We start from the raw sequence: 26,992 nt of genomic DNA on the forward strand, positions 1-26,992 counted from the left end.
TAACATGTTAGGGATTTTATAGGAAAACACACCTTTAAGTTGGTATTATTCATGGTTAATTAATAGTTGGTATTATTGTAGGGAAATTAACAAAATGTTATATTATTCACGGTAATTTTTCTTTTTTTGTGTCTATCTATGTATTTCTATGATTTATTAATTAAAATCGTATTATTATAATTATATTTATTAATGAGTATAACAATTGAATTATCATGAGTTTTTTATTACAAGGCTGAGAAAAGGTTAGGTGAAAATCGATCCTTAATTAGCATAACATATTCATATATCCGTTGAGTTTTTTATGGAAGAGATTTCTAAATCTATTTGGGAGACGGTACCGTGGTGCATGCTTTTCGCTGATGATATAGTCCTGGTAGCAGAAATTAGTGAGGAGGTTAGTAACAAATTGAATGAGTGGAGGGAAGCTTTAGAAGGTAAAGGGTTGCGCATTAGTCGTACGAAGAGCGAGTATTTACGCTGGGACTTTAGTGGGACAGCACCGGTAGGTGAACCAGAGGTGTTCATTGATGAAGCAGTTGTCAAAAGTACGACCAAATACAAGTATTTGGGATCGATCATTCAAAGGGATGGGGAGATTGACGGAGATGTAAATCATCGTATACAAGCGGATTAGCTCAAGTGGCGAGCAGCCACCGCGGTGCTATGCGATAGGAAATTCCAAGCAAGTTAAAAGGAAAATTCTACTGGGCGGCAATCAGACCTACTCTGCTATATGGGATCGAATGTTGGCGTGTAAAGAAGTTTTTTGAACATAAGGTGAAAGTCACAGAAATGCGTATGCTGAGGTGGATATGTGGGCACACATTGATGGATCGAATTAGAAACCAAGAGTTTAAGGATAAACAAGGGGTAGCCTCTATTTCTCGAAAAATGCGCGAAAATAGATTGAGGTGGTTTGGACATGTGCAGAAAAAAACTTTCGCCGCCCCGGTGAGGAGGGTAGAAAGCATTATAGTAGAGGGTAAGAGGGGTCGAGGAAGACCCAGGAGAACTTGGGATGAGCAAATAAGAGTTGACTTACATGAGTTAAACCTCTCTAAGGGTCTGACTAGGGATAGGGGTAGTTGGAGGCGTCATATCCATGTTTTAGACTTCTAATGTCCTCTTAGGTTACCTTTGGGTGTTCCTGCCTTCTTGCTTCTCTCGTTTCTTTATTATTAGTTTTGTATTCTGTTTTGTTCTCTTTTGTAATCGGTTCTCTTATTTATTTTAGCTATATGCTTTAATTTATCTTTTTCGAGCAGCTATGTCTTATTATCTTTCTCGAGCCAAGGGACTCCTTTGGTCGCGCTCTCCTTTATGGGTATGAGTTGTCACCGTCCTTCCCTCCCCAGACCCTGTCCATGGTTATTCTATGAGCGGGATACACTGGATGATGATGATGATGATGATGATGATGAGGTGCACAGACCATTTAGAGGTATTTATTCGAATCATCAAGTCGATTTTGAATTAACTATTTCGAATAGGTTAAAAATCTGATCTTGCATCTACATAGGTTTTTAAGTAGTTTTATAATTATTTTGAAATCAGCTCAAAATCGAATTCAATATATCGATTCATCAAATATGTTTTGAACAACTCTGACAACAACACATCAAAGTTTGATCCAATCTCTAGAGGCATTTTTGTTCTGTCATATTTGTCATTAACAATTACTCTAATTGATTCAGTTTGACTTATTATTAATTATTCAGAAGTAAGATGTAAATAAACAGAATAAAAGAATAAATAAAAAGTAAGGCATCTTTATTTTTATAATTTAGTGGGAAGGGGGGCTGCAAAAATCTTTAGATAAAAACATTTGAAATGAAAAGAGTGTTGGTGAACTGCTCAAGGTATCAACCAACAAAATTAGATCATTACATGCTTATGGAGGAACCAACATCTGTTCCCTATACTTAGGAAAAACATAACACAACTTGGTAGGTCTTAGCTTCTAGAACCTTTCTTATAAATAGTCCTATAAACCTATGCGTAGTCTCATGAGAGACAATTTTTCAATCACATGATCTCAAACAAAAAATTTTATATTTGACGATTTTAATAAAAAGTTTATTTTTTTAATTTGTATTAATTAAATTATTTAATCCATATATAAAATATATCCCGCTGGTAAAACTGCTTCATAATAACTATGTTAATCCTAATAATTTAGCTCAAAATAAATTTATAGAATCTACTTTTGTATTCTATTAATAAGTTTCCTAGTGTTTTAAAATTATGAATTAAGATAATAATTGAATATTTTTTCTTTATTCTAATAATAAAAGAAAATAGAAATTCAATACTCACAATTTACATACTACAATGATTAAATAACGGATTCGCTAGTGCTATCCTTGTATCAAAAAAATTCATAGTCAACAGTCACATACTATTATCCACTCAAAAGAGAAAGTATATATGATCTATAACAATAGTACTTATTAGCTAATTATTTTATGTTTTATCATATTTTACTTGACTGAAATTGGACTAAATTGAAACAAATTGAACTTTATTGAGAATGTAATAGTGAAAGCAATGGATAAAACTAAAATAAAGTAAATTGAATTAGTCATTTCAAATTAAAATAAGCATCTCTCTTAGTTGTTACATAGAAGTTCAAATTGATAATTGGCTAATTATTAAATATGTTTTAGAAATGTTAAATAATTAAGAGTATTACTTAATATACTTAAGGTGTTGATAATCACTTTAAATTAGAAGGAAAACAATATACCAACTTTCTAAAGTAAACAACACATGAAGAGAACCAAATCTAATATATCATAATGTTTCTTTTGGTAGCAGTTGTAGATATTTTGAAAATAATTTATATAAAATAAATTAAAAATTGTTATCTATTGAAAATATAAATAGCATATTCCTAAATCCTATATGTTTTGCATTTTAATCAAGTAGTCCTACTTTGAATCAAATAATGCATTATAAGAAATTATAAACCAAATTATAGAATAAATGCTTATTCTCCATAGAAGTGCTTATATTCTTTAGTGGAGATTTGTCATAAAGTTAATTTTTCCCACATTTACATAAAACCTACTCCCGTTCTTTTAAATTCTTCCACCTTACTATAACGGGTAGCTTTATAAGTTCTTCCGCTTTAGAATATTTTTTATTTTTAGAAAGTTTTTATCCCACTTTTACCCCTTAAAACCCCCCTTTTCTATTAATATACCCAGAATCATCCGGATTCATTTATTGTGTTCTTGGGCGTTGGACTTTTCATTATTACACCTACTGCCTTCCTATATTCTTCCTCTTCCTCTTAAACGGTCATTTCCCTCTCTTCATTAACACCATTTTTATGGCTTTTCCCCCTGTTTGTTCTTCATTTTTAGTGCATTTTAACTGCATTAAAATGTAGATCGGTTTATTCTCATCATTTTGAGGTTCGTTTTGTTTGTTTTGGCAAAGTTTCGAAATTTAAAGCCCCCTGTTCTAGAATCCGCCATTATCTTATTGTTGAACCTTTAAGTCTTTGCAATGGAAAACAACGAATCTAAGAGTGACTCCACAATTCCTTCATATCTTTATGACGGTCTATGCGATTATGGTGAGTTGTGTTCTTGTTCCCTTCATGGTCGTTTCCATTCTTACTTCAATGAAATTTTGAAGTGGTCAAAAAAATATCTTGAGGCATATCAAAAGGTACTTGAAGATGATGCCACATCTGTGTATCATGAATCTCTACCAACTTCTCCTTTTGTTGAAAAGAAACCATCTCAATTATATCCATTAACTCCAACTAATGTGAAAGAAGATGAAATCAATTTGGTTGTCCCTAACAATCCTGAATATGTTATTGCTTCTAGGGCAAAATTAAACCCCAAATAACATGCTTGATGATTGTAAGATTGTTCTGATTTTTCGTTTGTTTTTTTTTTAATTAAATTTGAAAAATTGGAGCTGGTTTTATGTGTTGTTGTTTGATGCTGGATTATGATGATCTTGTATTTATGTTTGATGTTTTTTTTTCGTTTGTGTTTTATGTGTTATTGTTGATATTGTTTTCTTCTGGTTTATTTGGGGTTTTTTTCGTTCTATTGTTGGTATTATGTTGCTGATTTTAGGGTTGATGTTTGTTGCTGGCTTTATGTTTACAAGCCCTTGTGATGTCAAATTGTTGAACCTTTAAATTCTGAAAAATTTACTTTGATTACTTAGTTGAGTAGCATTTGGTAAACCAATACCCATCACTTGATTTTTTAGCATGTTCAGTTACTTCATTTGTTGATGATCAATTATAATCTGAGAGGTTTCATAACCTCTATGAAGAATCAGGGGGCTTTTTTTCTAGAAATTATATAAAATAATGAAGTGACTAGCTAATCAAAAACATGCATATTAATCGTTAATATGGGTTGTGATTAACAAATTGTTGCTCCTAAGTTTTTAAAGCTATAATTTTATGATGATTTGAACAAAATAAACTGAGGGGCTTTGATGTTTGTCATCCTTGAGTTTCTCAACTGCTTGATCATAAGTTTCTTAAATGATCTCTGTTGTTTGTGCAGCATCCTCATTTTCTGTTAATGCTTGTGTTTGTTGCTGATCCCTATTTGGGTTAAGAAAAGCTACAGCTTCTCTAACCAATTGTGTTCGGATTCTCACTTGAATCCTTAACCTGCCATTGTCTTCTTAAACCTTCTTTCCAAAGTGTGGTTGTATGTAGTCATTACACCCCTTAACTTTTAGAATCTCAATTAAATGATGTTGTAATGAGATCCACACATTACTTAAGGTCTTGGGATGTAGCTCTCCGAATGCATCCTCAGCCGCTGTGATTAATTCTGTCATGTTTTTAGGCATCTTTTTATGCATAAGTGATTGTATGCTCCTAAAGAAACCCAAGTCTAGAATATTACAATCTGGACTATTTGGAGGTTGTTGAGTAAGAATGAAAGTTAAACCCCCTTGCGTATTGTGTTGTTGCCATATTGGATCATCGTTTGTGATATGAACCCTTGCATTATCTTGTTGAATAAAAATAATAGAAGGTCCTTCACTTGGCCATTTTCTTAGTATAGCCGGAATCAATTGTTGTATGAGCATACTCCTATAAACTTCTTGATTAACTGATTCGGTTGGTTTAATTTCTATTGAACCCCTTGGTCGATTCTTTCAATCTCTTTGTGCTGTCACCCTATTGATAAAAGGGAAAATTTCAATTTTCCCATCAAACGTACATTGACCAAAACGATTCCAACTAGGCCTAGCAATGACCCCTAAGAACATGGCCTTAGGTATGAACTTTGATGACTTCGCTGCCTTATATGAGACCTTTTCTTTGTGTGCTAAATAAACCCTTTGCGTTTTCTTTGTTAAATAAACCACTTCTCGTCAATGTGAATATAATCGTACATTACTTTGTAAATCGGGTGTCTTTGAATGGTGTCTTCTTGGATAAGGCTCAAAATCCACTCCACCCTCCTTATTCTGTTGGCATCAGTTAAAGCCGGGTGTAGTGGATTTGAATGAGCCTTTATCTCGCCTCTTTTTATCAACCTCTACACCATTGACGGTGCCAAATCTAAACATGTTGCAACATCTCTAATGCAAGTGCGTTCGCCAATGGGTATAGACTCAAGTAAGTTTGGTGGTACGACCAATCTTTTTCTTCCACAATTTTTGTTCTTGGATTCCACAATGTATGGTTTGTTTGCTTGCTTGCTTGGTTTGTATTGCTCGTTTCCATAAATCTCGGATGGTTCTATGTGTGTAGCTGTATTTTTGAGCTATGCGTTTGAATGTACCATGAGGAAGTGAGTCACTAACTTTTAGTGACAACATCTCTTGGAAAATAAGTTGCCTTAACTCATTCGTGAGTCTTGACTTATGTTGATTTTGTTTTTGCGGTTCTATTTCTTCCATATTCTGTGGCTCTTCTTCTGATTCAGAACTAGACTCTGGAACGTATGAATTTGATCCAAAGTACCAAGCCCCCTGTTGCTCATCTTCACTTCCTGAAGCAATTGAAGGCTAATGATGCGATGATCTTTTTCACAAACTGTTTGGCTACTGTTTTCGAATATATATGAAGAATTTGTAAGCTGTTAAGAATAGTTACTGATTTTTGGAAGATAATGTTGCTGATTTTTCCAAATTGTTTGGCTACTAATTTTTCACAATCTGTTTGGCTACTGATTTTTCACAAACAGCAGCCTTTATAGGCTGAACTGGAATTTGTAAGGTCATTTTTTCAGATTATTTGATGCAATTTTTGATTAGAGTACATGTAATTGCTGATCCATGTTAGTTTAATTTGGCCAATGTATGTAATTTGCTGATCCATGATTGTAAATTTTTGATTTTTTAGGTTTTTTTATGAAGAGATTAAGTTCCCTCATTTTTTTTAATTGTAGAGCTCCAAACTTTCTCGATTTGGAAAGTTGGTTAAATTACATTACTTTACTTAAAATAATACCCACTATAACCAAAAATTCTCTTTTTCTCAATATGTGTGAAAAACCCAAAGTGAAAGAACTTGAGAGTATTTTAAACATATCTTTTTAAATAATTTCGAACACTTTTAAATTTATAATGCATATAACTTTACTGAACAGACCCTGTAACGAAATGTGAAAATTAATAAGAAAAGAAGAAAGTGATGGACAGAATATGCCATGATGCCAATATTACAATGAGGATCAAGAATATTCTTAATATGCAAGTAGTAGTAATTAATGGCTTATTGGGACTATAGTATTATTATTTTTTAATTTATACCGTAAATAATTTTTTGTTAATTTTCCTATAATAATACCAATTGTTAATTAACTATGAATAATACCTAGGAGATATTTTCCTAGAATAATATCAACTTTTGTTTATTAACTAATTTATTAATATTTTTTGTTTTATAATCACCTATAGTTTGATTTTTAACATGTTAGAGATTAAAAAACACCCCTTTAAGTTGATATTATTCATGGTTAATCAAAAGTTAATATTATTATAGAAAAATAAGCAAAAGATTATATTATTTATGATAATTTTCTTTTATAATAACTTGTACTTATAATGCATATAAATTTACGGAGCAGGATTCTCCCTAACAACCTACAGCTCAGTATTCGTTTCTTAGTATCACTACAAGGTTTTATACGAACATTAATTAATGATTTGATTAGAATAATTACTCCCTCTGTCAACAACAATAAAATTTGAGTAAAATAATAAAAATAGATAAAAGTAGTAAAAAAGTATGATTTATAAAATATTAAGATAAATATGTGGATGAGATGAATAAAAAATCAAAAAAAATTCAAATTTGAAAAAAAACTAGGGTTATAACAAAAATAAAAATGTAACAAAATTTATCACACTAATTCAAAATGAAAATGGCTGCGAAATTCATATTACAAAAGGAATATAAGATAAGCTTTTTATGAATAAATTAGATCGATATAGGAGCTGACCAGATTTAAGAGAAATGTAGGCATCTTGAGCCTTGCGTAATTTCAGACAGACTTTCAAGATTCAACTTTCAAGTTTGTCATTTTCTTGGAAGGTAAGAAGCCTTTAAAATAATCCTAAACTTATCCAAATGAACTGAGTGATTTTTGGGCTTTGTATATAATACCCAGATAACTAATCAAATTCTCTACCAATTGGCGTCACTCATTTAGAAAATTTTGAAACAAAAAAATAATTTTAACAAAAAAATAAAAAAGAGTTTCGGGTAAATTTAATTTCAAAAATAAGCGTTTTCATGTTTAAGCTTAAGGTCAGGTATGTTCCCAGTTATAAACAATGGAAAAAAAAATTGGTCAAAAAAAGTTAAAATTATTTGCTCGTAGTTAATAATTGCAAACAAAAGGGAGACAATGGCATAACGTTAGAAGGGACAAAAAAATTTGTTTGTTCCAGTTAAACAAACATGATTTTCTTTTTTTTTTCTCTTTTAACAATGACATTGGCTCCCTTTAATTCGCTGTTATTAACTGCGAACAAACAATTTTGATTTTTTTTGACCAATTTTTTTGTTTGCTGTTAGTAACTGCAAACATACCTAAGATTTGGACATAGATATGCTTATTTTTGGAATTAATCTTACCCAAAGCTCTTTTTTTTTTTTTGTTAAAATTGCTTATTTATTTCAATCTTTCATTCATTTAACACCTAGATAGGGATCTATATGAACCAATAAAAGATCATAAATTTTTTTGAAATAACTCTAAGAGATCATCTCTAATTGAACCAATCTATAAAGAAAAATATAGAGTAAGTCACTCGGTGGATATCAAAGATATCAAATTCTTCTGAAAGAACTCTGAGAGATAATCTCCAATTGAACCGATCTATAAAGGAAAATATAGAGTAAGTCACTCGGTGGATATCAAAGATATTATAAGTAGACATTTAAAAATATTGTATGTAGACATCAAGAATATTGTAAGTACACATTAAAAATATGGTAAGTAGGTGTAAGAATAATGTAAGTAGTCATTAAGGATATAATAAGTAAACATTAAACTTTGATGAGCTGGCCTAAAAGACGTCTATCAGAAAGACGATCTTCCAAGAGACTGATTGTAAAAAGATATTATTCCTTTTTACTTCTCATAGTGATCATTCATTCAAAAGTTATGTGTTTTAAAATAAGATACCCTAAAAGTTAGGATATATATACAATATCTCAAATTTGAAAAATCTAAGTTCAAAACACTCATTTTAATATTTTAAATTAACTTTTAAAAATTTCTTTGAGAATTAAATGAAAAAAAAAAAGAATTGGAGAAAGAAGAGGATATCCATTAATAGATTGATCGAGAACAAGTAGAAAAGTCATAGATGGTTTGAGGATGGAGAGAAAAACCTATTTTATGTTTTTTAAGTCTATTATGAGACCATCTTACTATGAGGCGAACTTATACAATCAGTAATTACTAAAACCAATAAATATATTTTTGGCCTAGTACAATAAAAATGATCTCTTGTGAGACTATTTCACTTGAGAATTTGTGAATCAGCTGATGTTTGACAAGGCAATTGCCATCCAATTTGCCTTTTATTTTGGTACACCATGACCTTGGGCCCAAGAATAACCCATGAGAGACAGGTACTGTAACACTTTGTGTCATTTCTTTTTCCATAACCATAGAACTAAACTTCGCCCAAGAATAACCCATAAGTATACAAGTGCGATGTAATTTTTCTAACAGCCGATCTCCCGAGAAACTGTCTCTCTAAAAGACGTCTCTCAAACTCAGTCCATTAAAATTTAATGCTTATTCTTACTCTACATTTTCCTTTATGGGCTGACCCAATTAAATATGACCTCTCAACGAGACCATTTTTCACAAGAAGTTTAAAATTTCAGCTAATCTCTTAAGAGACGTATCTCAAACTCAGCCCATTAAAGATCATTGTGTACTTACTGTATTTTTAATGCCTATTTACATTATCCTTAATGCTTACTTACCGTATCCTTAATGCCTACTTTCAATATCTTAAATGTCTACTTACACCATTTCTAATGCTTACTTACAATTTAAAAAATATATAATAGACCGGCCCAATTAGAGATGGTCTTTCAAATAAACCGTACTAAACTTACCAATCACCCATTCACTGGTGCAAAATGCAATCTGATTTATCCTATACAATTATTCTTTGATTCAGTACTAAAAATGGAATATCCAATCTGATCAATCATTTTTATATAATTTAGTCAGATGTCCAATTTTGAAATGAAATAAATCAAATTACTAATTCTTAAATGAGACGGTCTCACAGTGAGACCATTTCTATCGGACTGGACCAATACACATATTTCATCTTAAAGTGATCACTTATAATTTTAAAATAATAATTTTAATAATTTTAGAGTGATTACTTATAACCTTAAAACGACCACTTCCGATATTAAAGTAATCAATTAAAGAAATGGGCTAATATATGAACTTGTTTTATGGTGGGAAGGTTTCATATAAAACGAGCTGAAATCAAATAGACATTTCAAATTTTGAATTACTAGAAAAATCTTGAACAAATATGAAAAAAAATATCAAACCAGGCCACATCACTTGATTCAGTTTTTCAAATATTCAATCGAATTGGATTGAATAGCATTTTTCCTAATCTGAATTTCTGAACAGGAACGAATTCCATATTGCACAACCCTAACCACCACCCGCACCCAAAAAACAAAAATAATTAAAAGGTAAGGAAGATGTACAAACCATCGGCAGTATACACAGCCAAAAGAAACAGGATCAAAATGATATCAAAGAGGCAAGAGAAATAGTCCCAATGATCCACCAGAACTGAAACAACTGCCTTGAACAACCCATGTTTGCAATGGGTGATGCTTTGGGCGTGGTGGCATCAGCTCGAGGAACATTGCAGGATCCAAATGTCATGTTTGGCTGTTCACATTAAAGTACACCTCTTTAGTCATCAACTCTCCAAACCCCACAAAACAAAACGAAAAACTCACAAACATGGCAGGCAAACCCAAAGATAAACTCAAAAATATAGCAATTCGTTTTCTATATATTGTATTATACTTTCTTCGTCATACTAGCACATTTGCACTTTGTTTTTCTTTTTGTTGTTGTTGTAGGATACTTTTGGAGATCACTTGCAGTTATCTTAAATTCCATCTAATGTTGGCAGAGCTACAAACAAGGACTAAAAAGTTTCTTCTAATGGAAAATTCTCAATAAAGTGACTATCAACAAATACATTCCATTGCCCCCGGGCCCCAGCTATGAGGTTGTACACAACTTTATAACAAATGGGTTGTCTTCGATTGACCCAAGGTACAAACATCATCAGCAACTTCATGTAAATATGGAATGTATGTGACTTAATAAGTCAATTTGATATGGTCTATTATAATCTAAAACCAATAAACATCTAAATAATCTCAATAAAAAGACTATCAAGTATCAACTAATTTACTTTTCCCAAAACATATCATATTTATATGGGAACTCAATTGGTTGTAATGCATACTCCCTCCATCTCAATATTCTTGTGTATCTTACCAAATTGGGGTATCCCACAATGATCAATATTGAAACAATTGTATTTAATCAACGATTCTAATTAGAGCATGGATTAGCTTATTAATTTTTCCTTTCATAAAGTCACATCAAGAACACTTTTGAAAATTATTGAGAATTGATCAAACGATAGTGTACTGAATCTAGCATATAATGAACTGAATTTTCAATACAATATAAAAACAGTAATGCCAGTTATCGATCTCAAATAGGGGTGTTCAATGGGCCGGACCCCCATTTTGAGCCCTTATCCGACCCATTTTAGAAGGGCTTTGTAACGGCAGGGCCAAAAACGGGCTCTACTATAATTAAAATGAAGCGAACTATAAAAGGGTTCAATAAGGGTCGGAAACGGGCCTTTGTAAATAGCATAATCAATGTATAATTTAAATATTATAACACAAAAACTTGTATGCAGCAGTTTCACGTGTGCGAACAAAAAGAATTTTATACTTGCCGTATTCAAGCCTTAAAACACACATTTCAAGACTTAAAAAGCCAAATCCAACACTTATAACCCCTGCTCCAAGCCTCAATCTTTCTTCTCTAGAGACTTAATTTATTTTTTAACTATCGACTTCAACCCTTTAAATACTCATTTCACCACTTAACATGTCAATTCTAACTCTTAAAACCCCTACTCCAACCCTTAGTTTTTATATTTTACTTGCCTACTCCAACTATAAAAATATTCATTTTAAGACTTAAAATATATATTTCAATGGTTTAAAATTTGTCAAATTCAAAACTTAAAATGTCTATTTCAAGGTTCAAAATGTCCAATTCAAGCTTTAAAATTGCAACTTCAAAATTATGGACCGAACCTGTGAGTGGTCGCAAGTATGCGGCCGTCTCACATGAGATTTGCTGATATTATAAATGACAATGTCAATGGGGATTATCACTATTTTTCCAATTTAATTATTATACTTGATAATTGTTATAAATTGATAGGCCGGATTATGCCGGGTCGAGCTTTCAAAGTCTGGCCCATTTAAAGCCCATATTAATTTTAAAGGGCCCTTGTCTATCCTAGCCCATATTTACTTAAGCCTGGCCCAGCCTTGCCTTATCCGACCCATTGAACACCCCCAATCCCAACATATAGTAAAAAGATCATCTTGATATTACTACATTTCATTATCTTAATGTTATCAAATTACTCGATGTTATTTCTAATTGACCATTGATGGCAAACATCATCTGCAAATTTATATAAATAAATTCATATGATATAACTAGCCATTACTATAGTCAATTATAATTCAGTCTAATCCAAACAACTATAAATCATTGACTCCATCGAGAATGATACTTAAATAAAACAAGTAATTTCAAAATCTATAGAACCAATACGTTTAATGGATCCATTAAGAATCAAGCATTTACCATTTAGAATTTATAAGATATAATGCCTCAAGAATTTCAAATGCCAACAATTGCAAGAAGAATCTTTTACAATATTTTACTCACCTTGCACTCAGTTACACTAGCACATCCACAGATTAGATGACCGTTCATTTCATCTACAGCAGCTGGAGCTCCACCTCCATCACTTCTCTTAAAGATCAAAGCAACAAAATAAACATATAAGTGGGTACCAAGGAGCTGAATCCTGGCAATAGATATTACTTCTTTAACAGTTTTGACATAGGTGTAGCTATTTCATGTTTAATACCTTGTAGAAATCAACGGTTACAAAATTAGCCCATCTTTTCCCGGAAGCAGTGTAACAGGTGCTCAGCATACTTTCTAGTGGAGCTGAATTGTGCTTGCAGGCGGAGGCTAAATTCGGTATTGTAGGGAAATAATTTACTAACACCAAGGATATAGTGGTAGTATTCATAGGACGTGATTCTGCACGATTTGGACATGAGCCAGCAATCATCCCACCATTGCCATCTGATATGATATAATAATGAAATTAGATCAAAATCATTTAAGTATGATGATTCAGTACCACACTAGCAGCTTAAGATTATGTTGTTAAACATAGGCGATTAAAGAAAATTATCGATATTTGTAAGTCAATTATTATACATACACTAAGGTATAAATATTAAATAGTATTTTATAAAAACTATTTTTTTTCTTGTTCATCTCTTGCTTAGGCTCCCTTTAATTATAATTATGTGTACTCACATTGATTTTCCACTACATATCTCCAGTTGTAGGCAATCCCTTCAGAAGCCTCCTTAGAAGGTTTTGAAGAGAAAACTATAAAGCGTTGATTTTTCTGAATCATATCATCAACTGTTGGCCAATCTCCCCCATTTTTGGGCATTCTAGATACTGGAAACCAAAATTTTCTAAGCCCAGCCATGTCAAACACCTTTGTCAGACCCTTAGGTGAGGTAACATAGTCTTCAACAAATATGGTGATAATCTCAGATGGGTTTTTCTCCAGGAAGTCCTGCATTTCTGTGAGAACTTCTATTGCAGGTTTCTAAACAATAACAACCCATCAGATGATTGGAGAAAAAATATAATACGAAGGAATTATAGGAGTGTCAAAAAAGGATAGACTTGGCTTATTTCAGCAGGCTAGAAAAGCTCATTGTTGATATACTTACAAAGGCTGTATAGTTGTAACATTGTCCACCAAAGGAATGGCACAACCAGACATTATCATCAAAATCATACATATCAAGCATGAATCCTCGAACACCATTCTGTAACATATAAAAAGCCAAATATCACAGCTAAGCATTATAGCAAATTGGAAACCAGCCTTGTATTTTCTTTATAGGAAAGAAGGGAGCACAATTATGGTATAAATTCTAACAGATAAGTCCACCCATAAAAAATGTGAAAAGGATTCCTTCTAAGAAAACTTGTGAATACATCAAATGATTTCCCTGAGATAAAGCTGTGAACACAGTAAGTATTCACTTGCGACATTTTACAATTTGAGGAATCCATACATGAGCATAGCTCAATAGACAAGGAAATCAAGGGAAAATACTTGAGCTAAAAACATTCTTAATCCAATAATATTTTTCTTTAAGAAAAACTCGACTTGATCTATTTACCCAGTGTGAATCTGAAAAGTCTAGATGTAGCCAGTTAACAACAGTGTTCTATATCCGTATACATATTCCATCGATTCTAAATTAGCTTCCTACCTGTGCCTTTGACATGTGATTTGGTACAAAAAACAATGCTCCTTTACCACTTCTTTTATGAAGCATGCTTCCCATAATTCATTTAAAATGTGATGTAACAAACAGTGGTTGTAGAAGCAGGAGAAGTCCAAGCAATGCTTAATTGATCATCATACCACAAAATAGCCTCACAAGACACAAGATTCATAATTGGATAAGAAGCTAAGAAAAAAAGTAATCAACATCTGTTAACACAAAAGTACACTTGTGTGATCGATACAGTCACACCAGGCAAAGCAGCAGATTTCTTGGTGGCTAAGGTTTGATACTTTTTACCAAACAAAGTGATGCTTACATTATAATATCAGCATGCTGTTCTTATTTTAGAAGCCAAGAATAATTATTACTGACCAGCTTTACACTAAAATCATTTCCTTAAAGACACAAAGAAGCTGTATACTCCACATAACAGACATAAGAGCAGTTTATTAGAAGACACTGTACGGTCCACTTAGTCTTTCTTTAGTGTTTTATTATCGTGTCGACATAATTGACATAGGAGAAGTTGCAAGCCATTTACTTTTTGTTAAAAATAATGTACAACTACCTTTCTTAAATCAAATTTGTGCACATGATATTAATCACCTTGGTCAAAATAGTTAGGATGACATAAATCTTGTAACTAACACCATTAGAAATTTGAATAATTTAAGACTTAGAATAAGTCCATAAATAAGTTATTCCTTCAACTTGAGTGGCTGCTATCTAATGTCATTACGCTTTAAGGTATACGAATTCCAACTAGCTACATCAGACGATGTAGCATTACTTCATATTTTAGAGCCAACTCTCTACCTAATTAATTTAAGTACAGAATATCATTTTGCAAAGAACAGAAAGTTTGAATTCATAACCTAAACCAGTCCAAAAATAAATCCAAGTTATTCCATGCAACATGCAAGTGTCTAAAGAAATTAGAAAAAGGCTAAAAACAACATAAAATAAAAAAAAATTAAAACAACCTAAGACAATGCACATGTAGAACTACAAACATAGCATAGCATACAATAATAAACTGCCTTTAGGAAAAAAATTTAAACCTATTTAAGATCATTGTACATTTCAAGTTACAACAAGGCCTAGAATATGATCAAAACTACTCCTACAACTGCCAAAAGGTTAACAAGTCACAACTAATTTTGTCACACTTGCCCATTGAATGTTCAAGTCCGAAGTTTACATCAGTTAGACAGCTTCTAAAACGTTTACTTTAAAAGTCATAAAAAATATCAGTGTGAAAGCAGACTATGTATTCCTGCTACATTCCAAAATAATCAAACCTCTTGCCATGCCTTCAAATTGAAAAATTCTATACACTATTTGTACACTATTGTACACAACGAAATCAACATTTGACAGTGCAAATCAATAATAATCATCATCATGTATCAAAATAAAACTCAATCTACTCCACATGACCACATCACATGAGCATTGATCAAAACTTGCATGCAATGAAATTAATTGACGCATCCAAAACCCTATGATTCAAAGAAATATTGTAAGCTTACATCAAGCTGAGATGTAATAGAATCCTGCTGATTAGTGGGAGCGAGAATCACCGCACCAGTGTCTGATTTAAGGCCTACTTTAGCAAACGAGTTATGAGTTGTTAGCCACGAGTATCTATTGAATGGCAATCCTTTCACCTTTCAAATTTAAAAAACAAAAGGCACTTCAAAGTCATCAAAAAATAAACTTTTAGAACCCTAAAAAAAATTAACATCATAAAATCCAAAATTCAAATTAGAACCACAAAAAACCTTCATCACAAAAAGAAATTTAGAAAACATATTATACCTTAGAGAGAGGATTAATAGGTTGAATTCGAGTACAACGAGAACGAGCATTCTTTTCCGCTAAACAAGTTTCACAGTGAAGTCCTTTATCACAATTTCGATGCACAGCACAAATTTGTCCGACTTTCTGATATGAGAAAAGAGTAGAAGCACTTCAAAAATGGAAATTCAACAATTATTCAAAAAAAAAATAATAATATCTCGACATTTAAACCGAAACCTGGACAGCAGAGGTGAAGTTGAAAAAGAGAACAAAAATCAAAAACAGAGCCATAAGTACTTCGAATTTCCACTGCAAATTTGTATAAATGAGTTAGAGAAGAAGAAATGAGGAGATAGAAAGTAGAAGAGAGGAGAGAGGAGAGAGGAGAGAGGAGAGAAAATACCTTAATGAGCGCCATTGTTGAAGCTTGAGCAAAGGGAAAATGTGGAAATGTTGGCTAAAAAATGAAATACTTTAGTGAATGTTGGTTGGTTTTTGAAAAAGAACAAAATAAAATAAAATTTATATTACAAAATGGAGAGGGGAGATTTTTTGGGGGGGGCGGGGGGGGGGGAGAGAGGAGGGAAACGGTTGAGAATAGACTTGAGAGAAAAGAGTGGATAACATGGTGTCATGTCAACTTCCTAGACTGCTTGCCGTGGTTGAGCCGTCTTTTCTATACGAGTGTTCCGTTTAACGTTTTTAAGTAGTAGTGTTTAATGATTTACTTTCATTAAAACGTTATTTAGTACTCCCTTTATTTTTTTTTATTGTTTGAGAAATTTAATTATGATTTTTAAAATATATATAAAAGATAAAATATATCTATGTAAAAATTAAAATCTTTTTAGATTCGTCTTAATGTATATTTTTTTATTATATATTTTTATAGTTTTTTATGATGTGTATTTAGAGATATTAAAGATTAAAATTTGCTTTAAAAACTTTGTAAAAAGTAAATAAGAAGAAAAAAAATGAAGGTAGTACTTCTAAAAAACTTTATAGTGATGTTTGATAAAGTAGCATTTAATGATTTAATAATTATTTATAAAACATTGTTATTTATGACCTTTAAAGAAATAATAGCAAAAATAGTGTTTTAAGAATGTTACGGTAACATTTAAATTTATCTATTTTAGTTAATTATTATTGTGACATTATCTTGATAATCCTTGACTTTTCATTGACCTTGGCACTTAGTTAAGGGGTTGTTACAACTTTTCATTTGTCTTGGTTGATCACAAAGTAAGTAACTTTTTTAACCCTAAAATAACTAATCACTACTATCCATCATACCCATGATAACCTATTCTCTCCCAGAAATAACTCCATCTCCACCATTATAATTAGGGGCAGCCAGCATCATTTACCCTACTAAGTAAAAATATTATACCAAAACTCTACCAAAATCCCTACTCACCACCATCTTTATCAACATACCTAGATACAAACAAACACTATCCTGATATCTATATTCTTACGTTTAATTTATTATCGTTCATTCATCTATCTCTCATTTTCAATCTGATATCAATATTCTACTATTGATTATTATTTTGATTTGAATTTTAGTTATTCTCATTTTATGTAAATTTTTTCTATGTGGTATTCGTTTCATTTTTCATATTATTATAGAAGTTTGATTTAAATCAAATAATTGTAAACTTAATAAATAAATAAAAATAAGAATTTAAAATTAATTAACAAAACAACTTCTATTCTGACAGCTAATTTTATAAAATAAGAATAGTTTAGATAGCAAGTTAGACAGCTATTGTTACCCATAGCTAGCTAGACAACTAATACTACTCATAGGCTATATCTACTTATACTGTTAATAATTACCCTATAGCTACTTTATACCAAACAAGCTCCTAATGTGCAACTTTTGGTGATTGGATTTCTTTGCCTAAATTTGGCAAATACTCTATGTCACTTTTTTATTTTGTCTCTTTTATAGAAAATTTTCCACCTCTTCTCTAATATACCATTCATATAATTCAAATAGTTTTATTATTTCTTAATTTTATACAATATATAACCGTGATAATTTTTGAGACGAAGTAATGAGATAGGCATAAGACTTCGAACTTTTTTAAGATTATTGTAATTTTATAAATACAGATTACTAATAAGTGGTAAATTATAAGTGAAACGAAAACAACTCCATCTTTAACTTAAGCTGACTTTCCTTTCAAAAAAAATTAGTTGACTTTAGTCTAATTGTTGGTAGCGTGCTATATGCATTCTTTTAAGAAATTCTATTTTATTTAATAATCTAATTTAAATTGAAATAAATAATCTTTAATACCTCAAGTAAACGAATTGATGTATGAGTTTTAATTTGCTTAAAAAATCAAATGTATATTAAAAATCTGATTATTAGCTTCGTTTGATTGATAATCATTTTAGAATACAAATTTTTTGAATTTATTTCACTAACTTAAATGTCCATTTCAAGGTTCCTCCAAAAGTTCACTTTGGGGGTAGTGCTCCTTTGCATAATTGAACATGACCTTTTTTAATATACATTCATTTGGTGACCTCCAAAAAAACACACTAAAGAAAGTAATTCTCACTTTGGTGTCAGAATATCGAATGAAATTCAACAACTCCGTTAATCTCTTCAATTTGTGTATATTTAAATAAGTAACAAGCCTAAGACATCCTTTGAATAAGTTGATGAAGGGTTGATGATCATCATCTTATTCAGTGTATTTTACTTATAAAAAAACTATGGATAGGGTCTGAGGAGGGAAGGACGTCGGCAACTCATACCTATAAATGAGAGCACGGCCAAAGGAGTCCTCCAACTCGAAAAAGATAAAGAGACGTAACTACACAGAAAAGATAAATTAAATGCCTATAAATAAAATAAGTAGAACCAACTACAAAATAAAGAAAACAAAAAAACTAATAATAAAAGAAACGAGAGAAGCAAGAGGGCAAGAACAAAGTAGTCTAAAACATGGATATGGCGCCTCCAACTACCCCTATAAACATTTCTTCGGTCCTTCAATGTACATTGAACCTATTATATAGGCCTAGTAAAAACTGACTCGATCTGCTAATCTAATTGAACCTAACATGAAATTAGTGGGTTTTGGTTAATACTTTTGACCCAATTAATAAATTGGGTAGGGTTTAGGTTAAAGTATTAAACCTTAAACAAGCTTTTGTAGGTCATTTAAGCAAACATGTTAATTTTGAGTTAAATCAATAAGTCTAATGTGAACATAATTCATTAAATGTTTTCCTATTTTTCAAAGTAAATATAAAAATAAACAACTCATGAACAAAAAGTTAAAAATTAAGGCCTAAAAAAGCTAGTCTCTTGAAAGATCGTCTCTTTGAAAGACATATCTCAAGCCCAGACCATTAAAGATTAATGTCTATTTATCGTGTTCTTAATGCCTGCTTACGTTATCCTTAATGCTTACATACCGTATCCTTAATGCCTACTTCAATATCTTAAATATCTACTTACATCATTCTTAATGTCTACTACTCTACTTACAATATTTTAAAACATATATAATGGACCGGCCTAATTAGAGAGGGTCTCTCAAAGAGACCGTCTCTCACAAGAATTTGTGCTAAAAAAAATGTAATCAATATTAATAAAATGGTTTCGATTTAAAACTTAGTAAATATCAGTATTATTGAAATTCATTCTATGTTCCATAAATACTATAGTTACTTTTTTTTTAATATGTATTTTAGCTTGATTTAATAAATATTCTTAATTCATTATTGGAAAATTCCATATGGCAGCATTCAGTTTTCATGAAATGCCAGTAGTAGCACTTTTTTAATAGTGTTTGATTACTTACCTTTTGAACTTTATAATGCCAACAATTTGAATGAAAACAAAATTATTACAATATTTATGGGCGTTAATGAATTAAACGGTGAATCAAACATTAAATTGGTGAATTAAACGTTAAAATTGTGAATTAAACAAAAACTGGATGCTACCATGTGAAAAAAAATTACAAAATGATGAATTAAACGGAATTTAACAAGAATTTAATGGAAAATGCTACGGCAATTAGTTTGTGCATAAACTGGATGCTACCATGTGGAATTTTCTTAAAAAAGTGCTACCATTGGCATTTCATGAAAAATGAATGCTACCATGTGGAATTTCCCTTTATTATTATTATTTATTGTTTGTTTTTAGATTTAGATTATTTGAAAACAAAGGTGTTTAAGGATAATACCTCTTTATGAATAAAATAAGTTAAGCTAAAGTTTGAGATTAGGATGTTAATAAATAAAAATAATTTTAATACATATTTGATATTAGAAGAAGTTGATTACTAATTTATGTTGGATAAAATAATTGAATAGAGAATAAAATTAGGATGTTTATAAATATTCTTAATTTATATTAAAAGAAGATACTCTATTATTTGAGTTGGATAAAATAACTAAATAGAGAATTGTTATTCAATTGTACAAAAATGAATGGTTTCAATGCCTTAGAGGCTTTTGATACGTAATGGATGGATGGATAATGGATTGTGTTTAGTGAAAAAATCTCCAAAAGTAGTTGTTGACTTGTATTTGGTCCAAGTTGTATGTATGTTTTATAGCTTGTCATTTCAAAATTGCGTTTTAGTATATTACCTTCAATTTGTTTGTAGGGAAATTTGAGTAGCCTTTGTGTATTCTTGGATGATAAGGCAGACTGATTTATTGGAAAATTAAAAAATTAATTGATATTCAGTTTTGAAATTGTCAATAAATCAAATTAATTAAAATTTCAAGTTGATGGTTGAAGCACCATAATATATTATATACTCTAACGTATTTTATCACATCAGAACCCTTTGACCTACAATGTAGATGCAACACAAGTTCACCTCATACATGATGCTAAATCTTCCACTTTAAATGAAGAGTGGTTAAGTTTCGGACCGTAATCTCTTGTCAGCTGGCTTTTAATACCATGTCAATAAACCAACTCAACTAAAAACTTAAGCTAATAGTTATACTCCAAAATATCTTAAGAGGTTCAAACAAGATGATAATTTTGCATAGAAATACTTGTGTAAAAATAAATTGATTGTGTACACGACACATTATTATTGTTTAAAATAATGATGCATTTTCTCATGTACTGTTACTATTTCGTGAAAGAAGCGGCTCACCAAACATTGATGCTGATTTTTGCCTTACAATCTCATCAAATCAAACACTTCTTTTGTAATTGGAAGATGGAAAAATGATAATATTAATAAAATTTAAATTGAAATGAATTGAACATGATCGTATTTGATTATGTTTTAACTTATAAAATATAAATGCACTACAAATTAAAATTAATTAACAAATATTATTAAAAGATTAAATGGGACCTTAATAGCGAATATGAAAGAATATACAGATGTTGTGGACCCCAGACATTAGTAGTTTATGTCAATTATCATATTTTATTGAAAATATTATACTTTTTATTGAGGATATGTGCACTCCGCGGTATACATCAGATATTTGGTGACGGTTTCATTATCACACTTTCAGCAGTTTCATTATCTTTGGTGACGGTTTGGTGACGGTTTTTACTAATTCTACGGTTACCATCTTGTATTATATAGATATTGGTTGGAGTTAATGAAAGGACAATACAGATTATTCCCGTACGATAGTTTTCTCATGGTATCGGAGCCACGTTAAACACTATTTTTTTTTCTCAAGGATTTTTTCAGTAAAATGGTGGACGGTGAAACACCACCACCGCCGCCACCTAAGTTTGATTCCACCTCTTGGATCATTGACACCGGCGCTACACATCATGTTACAGGAGATATTTCTTTGTTGTTCGACACTGAGAGTTTTAATTGTCCTGTTGGATTGCCCAATGGTGACATTGTTAATGCTTCTTTAATTGGCTCTGTTCGCTTGTCGGATAAACTCACTCTCACAGGCGTTTTATTTGTTCCTGATTTGCGTTGCAATTTGCTTTCTATTTCACAGCTTAATGACAATCTTAATTGTACTGTTCAATTTACTCAACACATTTGTGTCATACAGGACCCAACGAAGGAGCTGATTGGGACGGGAACTAGGAGAGACGGATTATACTATTTTAGCAATACGGAATTGGTTCCTCAAGTGGGTGCGATTGAAGCTTCGTCCCTGGATTTATGGCATCGTCGTTTGGGTCATCCTTCCGAGAAAGTAGTAAAGTTGCTTCTTCAACTTCGTAATAATAGAGATGTTTTAGATAAGGGGTGTGAAGTATGTATGCGTGCTAAACACTCTAGAGTTCGTTTTCCTTTGAGTACTAATAGAGCTTCTAGAATTTTTGAAAAAGTGCATTGTGATTTGTGGGGGCCGTATAGACATGTTTCTTCTTGTAAGGCTCGTTATTTTCTGACAATTGTTGATGAGTATTCTAGAGCAGTTTGGATTTATTTACTTCTTGATAAAATGGAGGTCTTTAAAATGTTTATGATGTTTGTTGCAATGGTTGATCGTCAGTTTAATCAAAAAAATTAAAATCGTGCAAAGTGATAATGGTAATGAATTTAATTGTTTGTTTGAGTTTTTCAATGCGACTGGAATAATTTTTCAACATTCTTGTGTGGGTACGCCTCAACAAAATGGGAGAGTGGAACGTAAACACAAACATATTTTATCTGTTGCCCGAGCTTTGAGATTTCAGGCCAAATTACCTATTTACTTTTGGGGGGAGTGTGTCCTTGCTGCTGCTCATTTGATTAATCGCACACCAACTCCACTTTTACACAACAAAACACCATTTGAAATCCTCTTTAACAAACCCCCCTCTTTTGATGCCATACGTACTTTTGGGTGTTTGTGTTTTGCGCATAATCAGCAAACTCATGGCGATAAATTTGCTAGCCGTAGTAGAAAGTGTGTGTTTGTGGGTTATCCATACGGTATGAAAGGTTGGAGAGTGTATGATCTTGATTCAAAGGTGTTTTTTGTTTCCCGAGATGTGAAGTTTGTTGAGGATGTGTTCCCTTTTGGATCCCCGGAAGATGTCCATATTGCTCCTAATACTTTTGATGGACCTATTCCTGTTCATGATGATTTTTTGGAGTTTGATACTTTAGAAACTTTAGATGCGGACAGTCTGCAGCCAGCTATTTCTCCTTTGCAGCAGCCACATTCGCAGCAGCCAGCTCCATACGCTACAGATTCCCCGAGCGTAGGTAATGGACTACTGTGGGAGCGCGCGTCTTCCTCTCCTTCAGCTGCTGATCAGCAGCCACAGCAGCCAGACAACACTGCTTCATTGTCCCCTGAGCCTACCACTGACTTCTCTTCTTCGGAGCCTTTGGGTCGTGGTTTTCGGGATAAGTATCCCTCGGTTTTGCTCCGTGATTTTGTTGATCCTTCTGGGAAACCATTTGTTACTCATTCCGTCATTGCTCATAATCCGTCTCTTTCAAACTCTCGGTCTAATCATGCTTCTTCAGGTAATCCTTATCCTCTGGCACATTACATACATTGTCATAAGTATTCTGTGAATTATAGGAAGTTTATTGCAGCCCTTGTGATTGACAAGGAACCAAAATCTTTTAAAGAGGCTATGAAATCTTTGGATTGGCAAAAATCTATGCAGAATGAAATACAGGCTTTGGAGGACAATGGAACTTGGACTTTGGAACATCTACCCGCGGGTAAGCGTGCGCTTGGTAGCCAGTGGGTCTACAAAACCAAGTTCAAGTCTAATGGCGAAGTTGAACGTTTGAAGTCTCATTTGGTTGTTTTGGGCAATCATCAGCAGGTCGGAATTAACTATCATGAGACTTTTGCTCCCGTTGCTAAGATGACTACAGTTCGCGCTTTCCTTGCTATTGCGGCTTCTAAGAATTGGGAACTTCATCAAATGGATGTTCACAATGCTTTTCTTCATGGTGATCTTGATGAAGAGATTTACATGAAACTCCCTCCTGGTTTTGAGAGTTCTGATCCGTCCTTGGTGCGTCGTCTTCGCAAGTCTTTGTATGGTTTGAAACAAGCCCCTCGTTGTTGGTTTGCTAAGTTGGTCTCTGCTTTGAAAGGGTATGGTTTCTTACAATCTTACTCTGATTACTCTCTTTTCACTTATACTAAAGGCACAGTTCAAATAAATGTCTTAGTATATGTTGATGATCTCATAATTTCTGGTAATAATTCCGCTGCCACTGGTGTTTTCAAAGCATATCTTAGTGACTGTTTTAAAATGAAAGATCTGGGTTGTTTGAAATATTTTCTGGGTATTGAAGTTGCTAGAAGTTCACAGGGTTTGTTTCTTTGTCAACGTAAGTATACGTTGGATATTATTTCTGAGGCCGATTTACTTGGGGCGAAACCTTGTGGCTTTCCTATGGAACAAAACCACAGACTTGGTCTAGCTACAGGAGATCGCTTTTCGGATCCTGCGCCTTACAGACGGCTTGTGGGTCGTCTGATTTATCTTACAGTAACTCGCCCAAATTTAGCATACTCGGTGCATATTTTGTCTCAGTTTATGCAGGAGCCTCGCATTGATCATTGGGAGGCTGCCATGCGTGTAGTTCGGTATTTGAAAGGTACTCCTGGACAAGGTATTTTGTTAAGTGCAGACAGTGAGCTTTCTTTACAGGGGTGGTGTGACTCTGACTGGGCGGCTTGCCCTCTCACTCGTCGGTCTTTGACAGGTTGGTTTGTGTTTCTTGGGCATTCTCCAATTTCTTGGAAGACCAAGAAACAGCATACGGTTTCTAGATCATCTGCTGAAGCAGAGTACAGGGCTATGGCCGCCATTACTTGTGAGTTGAAATGGTTGAAAGGTTTGTTGTTGAGCTTGGGAGTTCATCATCCCAAAGCTATTCCCCTTTTTTGTGACAGTGAGTCTGCTTTGCATATTGCCAAAAACCCGATTTTCCATGAGCGTACGAAGCACATTGAGGTTGATTGTCATTTTGTGCGGGATGCTATTTCCGAGGGTTTGATTACAACATCTCACGTTTCTACTTCTTCTCAATTGGCGGACATTTTCACTAAGGCTCTCGGAAAGTTCCAATTTGAGTTACTTATGTCCAAGTTGGGCATTTTTGAACCCCATGCTCCAACTTGAGGGGGGTATTGAGGATATGTGCACACCGCGGTATACATCAGATATTTGGTGACGGTTTCATTATCACACTTTCAGCAGTTTCATTATCTTTGGTGACGGTTTGGTGACGGTTTTTACTAATTCTACGGTTACCATCTTGTATTATATAGATATTGGTTGGAGTTAATGAAAGGACAACACAGATTATTCCCGTATTATAATTTTCTCACTTTTATAACGATAATAAGTGATTGCATTTTTCTATAAATTATATATATATATATATATATATATATATATATATATATATATATATATATATATATATATATATATATATATATATATATATATAATTTGTACATTATACAAGTTTTTATGCTAATTAGTATAAGAGAGGAAGTTAGATGAGTTGATAGAGAATTATAATTATAATAAGTAACTAAAAGGAGTTCGAGACCTCATATCGGGTGCGATTGCCATTTTGGCTTTTTTTACATTTAATTTTTTTTGTTTTAACGTCAATTTTTCATTTAATTTGACCTAAATGTAACTTTTTTATTGTTTAATTGTTGATAACACTAGTGAAAATTAAAAATATAACTAAAATTTCCAATGAAAAAATGTAACAAAATAAAAGCACGAATGTAAATGAAAAATATGACAACGGACTATAATAAGTAATAATCCATATAGTTCGGACATCAAATAAAGCACCTAGACTCTCAATCCAGTTAGAGCTCAATTTGCTATTTTGAGTGATGAGTTTTCGGATTATTTTTTCTGTAATTTTCTCGGTATAAAGAACAAATATGGCAAATTTCGAAAAACAAATGAAGTATTTTCTTTATAATTTGTTAATTTTTTCTCAGCAAGAAAATTGTTGGAAATATAATAAGTTTCCCACGTCGAATAATTATAGGGATGTTGACTAACATATAAATTTGATAGGCTATTTTTCCTATTACCAATTATCAGATTTATATGCAAACAACTCTCCACTTATGCGGGTTTTGTTGTGTACAAGTCCGTTAATAAATTTATCATGGTATCAAAGCCGACAGTTTTCGATTAACTGGAAACAAAAATATATCGTCTTCCATAAAAAACAATGAAGGGGAGTGTTGAAAGAAAAAATCACATGTGATCCTACACCGAACAATTAGAAGGAGGTTGACTAATATATATATTTAATGGGCTACTTTTCTATTACCAATTAATTTTAGGATAGAACCTTATCAGATTTATGTACAGTCTATTCTTCTTTGATGCGGTCTTATTATTATATAGAAGCTGGTTAACGAATTTATAAAGATAACAAAGTTCAATCCTAGCGTAGGTCACTAAATTCGTATACATTAAATGCAATTTGGAGTCATCGTTGGAGATTGGAAACTTTGTTTTAACAACTACAACAAAAATCACTTGGAAGTAATTTGTTTTGATTCGTCATCAATTGCATCGAGCATGCATACTCCGTGATAGATCTTTTCTCTAAAACAAAATTTTGAAAAAAGAAAAGGAGAAAAGAGTTTGGACGAAAATATTTTAGAAAATAAGTTTCTGGCGAAATTATTGTCATGGTCATTGACTCTAAACCCGTATGGCTGTAAAGGTAGAATTATGGCTCACGAGGTCAATACGGTGTCAAGCATGGCTATCAAGGTCAATAAGTGTTTACCTTCATTTTAGTTCTTGAATTTTGTGTTTTTTGTATTTATAGTGTAAAATTAAGTTTTTTTTTTTATATTAGTTGAGAAATATATTTAATGTTGTTAGTGTATATAATATATTTTGGGCTTATGAGGAGAACCTATGTTGTATTTAGTCATCCTCACTTCTAGCTCAAACGATTCTTATATGAAGGGGTGTGTTAGAGTAAATGACATATCTGAGACCTCAACTATCAACCTAAGCTATTGATTGAGTTGATTCTTTAATAT

General features: G+C 32.2%; 1 protein-coding gene across 1 annotated transcript; it reads right to left on the bottom strand.

Annotated features, from left to right (window-relative positions):
- Positions 1-9,975: 9,975 nt before the first annotated feature.
- Positions 9,976-16,546, bottom strand: LOC130825319 (PI-PLC X domain-containing protein At5g67130-like). The gene is made up of 9 exons (XM_057690484.1): positions 16,395-16,546; positions 16,229-16,300; positions 16,010-16,135; positions 15,721-15,858; positions 13,619-13,717; positions 13,188-13,491; positions 12,724-12,947; positions 12,519-12,605; positions 9,976-10,403 (listed from the first exon to the last, which is right to left on the bottom strand). The coding sequence occupies exons 1-9, from the start codon at positions 16,407-16,409 to the stop codon at positions 10,251-10,253; spliced, it is 1,218 nt and encodes a 405-aa protein (XP_057546467.1). The 5' UTR covers positions 16,410-16,546; the 3' UTR covers positions 9,976-10,250.
- Between the last annotated feature and the right edge of the window lie 10,446 nt (positions 16,547-26,992).

The sequence above is a fragment of the Amaranthus tricolor genome, chromosome 1, assembly GCF_026212465.1.
Source record: "Amaranthus tricolor cultivar Red isolate AtriRed21 chromosome 1, ASM2621246v1, whole genome shotgun sequence".
NCBI lineage: Eukaryota > Viridiplantae > Streptophyta > Magnoliopsida > Caryophyllales > Amaranthaceae > Amaranthus > Amaranthus tricolor.